Source organism: Echinops telfairi, unplaced genomic scaffold (genome assembly GCF_000313985.2).
Source record: "Echinops telfairi isolate 266 unplaced genomic scaffold, ASM31398v2 ScPeMD7_7419;HRSCAF=8457, whole genome shotgun sequence".
Classification (NCBI taxonomy): Eukaryota; Metazoa; Chordata; class Mammalia; order Afrosoricida; family Tenrecidae; genus Echinops; species Echinops telfairi.
Window position 1 is genome coordinate 2,239,307 of NW_022111319.1, and position 1,585 is coordinate 2,240,891.

At 38.0% G+C, this 1,585-nt stretch overlaps 1 protein-coding gene across 1 annotated transcript; it reads right to left on the reverse strand.

The window, feature by feature from the left end:
• Positions 1–425: 425 nt before the first annotated feature.
• Positions 426–1,275, reverse strand: LOC101664284 (RNA transcription, translation and transport factor protein-like). The gene is given in 2 exon segments (XM_045297363.1): positions 426–546; positions 548–1,275. Coding segments are annotated over 2 exon segments (849 nt in total).
• Between the last annotated feature and the right edge of the window lie 310 nt (positions 1,276–1,585).

Here is a 1,585-nt window from a genome sequence, read left to right on the forward strand (position 1 = left end):
TCAAAGCATGGAATCCATCTCCTTAAAAATCTTCCAGGATTCACACTGACTTCAGGAGAGGGCCCAATCCCAAACAGGAAACAAAGGTTTTCCAAATTCTGATCTCAAATCACCTGCCCAGATTATTTTCTACTAAATCTCTTTACATGTGCTGCATTGAATCCATGTTTCACTTAGTGAATATGTCATGTACTTTATACTTCTTAAGGACAGGAATTGCATCACAGACAACTTTTTTTTTTTAATTTTTTTCTTCCACTTGCCCAAACTTTATTAAAGAAAAAAAGCTATGATGGTAAATATCTAGAACATAGTCTATTTTCTATGATTTGTCCCTCTCGAAAATGTGACATTTGATTTCCAAACACATACCAGAAGTGTACAATGGTCCCCAACTGTACCAAGCTGGTGAGAAGCTGAAGTGTTCATCTTCCAACTTTGCCCAGTCTGTGGTCTGTCTTTGGATCTGCAATAATTGACTGAACAGCGACGATGGCTTCATTGAGTTTTGTCTGTAGCTCTCTGAGTTCTTCTATATGCAGCAATCAGAATCTGAGCAGCTTCATTAAGAACTGCATCTCCTCTGTCAAAACCAAGACTATGCTTGTCTAAAGCAACAGGCATGCCCTCTTTTGTTTGATGAGCTTTAGCAACTGCATCTTGCGTCAGGCACTCCTGAACCAAAATTCGAATTGCCTTTAGCATTATCAGGTAATCATCATGGCGCTGAATCTGAAGATTAGCCAAAGCCATTACACCAGCCTTGAAATCAGGGTTATTTACATCCAAGTTGACCAGTGGCTCTGCAGTTTTAGCTGCATTGTCAGCATTTTTTGAATTATCAGGAACTGTGTCCTTGTATTTTTCAGCATTATCTCCATATTCGAGTCTAACAACTAAGCCAAGAAGCCAGTCACTTGCTTCTTGTCGATCTTGAATCTTGAAAGGACAGTTAACATCTTTGAGATACTTTTCTAAGAACTTGGGCCAATCACTGCTGTGAATGTTTCTTAAATTCCCTCTGTCTTCAATCTTGTACTGTCTGATTTTCTGGTCTTCAAGCCACACAATAAAATTTCTAAATTCTGTTTCATCTTGGCAGTTGAAACCGGCAGGGTTGTGGTAACCAAGAGCATCAAAACATGGTCCCGGCTTCCCGCAGCAGTCGCAGCGCCGCAGCCGGCAGGCGAGGTGAGGAAGAGGGGGCGGCGCCGCGAGAGCCACAGACAACTTCTTCTCCATCTCTTCCTCTAATCCTAAAATGATGCCCTTCATGTCGTAGGATTTCAGATATTCATTAACCTGAAGATTTGGTTTAATGTTTAAATGATATAAGAATTACTATATCGGTATAAAAGCTTATTCGTTTTAGAAAGTTATTTTTCTTATTGTAGATACAAATGTAGTTTTCTAATGATTAAAACTGCTTGAATAAATCCATCTGAATATGGTTATCAATGACCTTTGATAAAGATTTAACAAAAAATTGTTAGGAAAAGTCTTAGAAAATCAAGATTAAAAGAAAATATTCCAAAAAGATGTTTAATTTGATTTTCTTTGTGGTATAGAAGACTGATATCTTTAA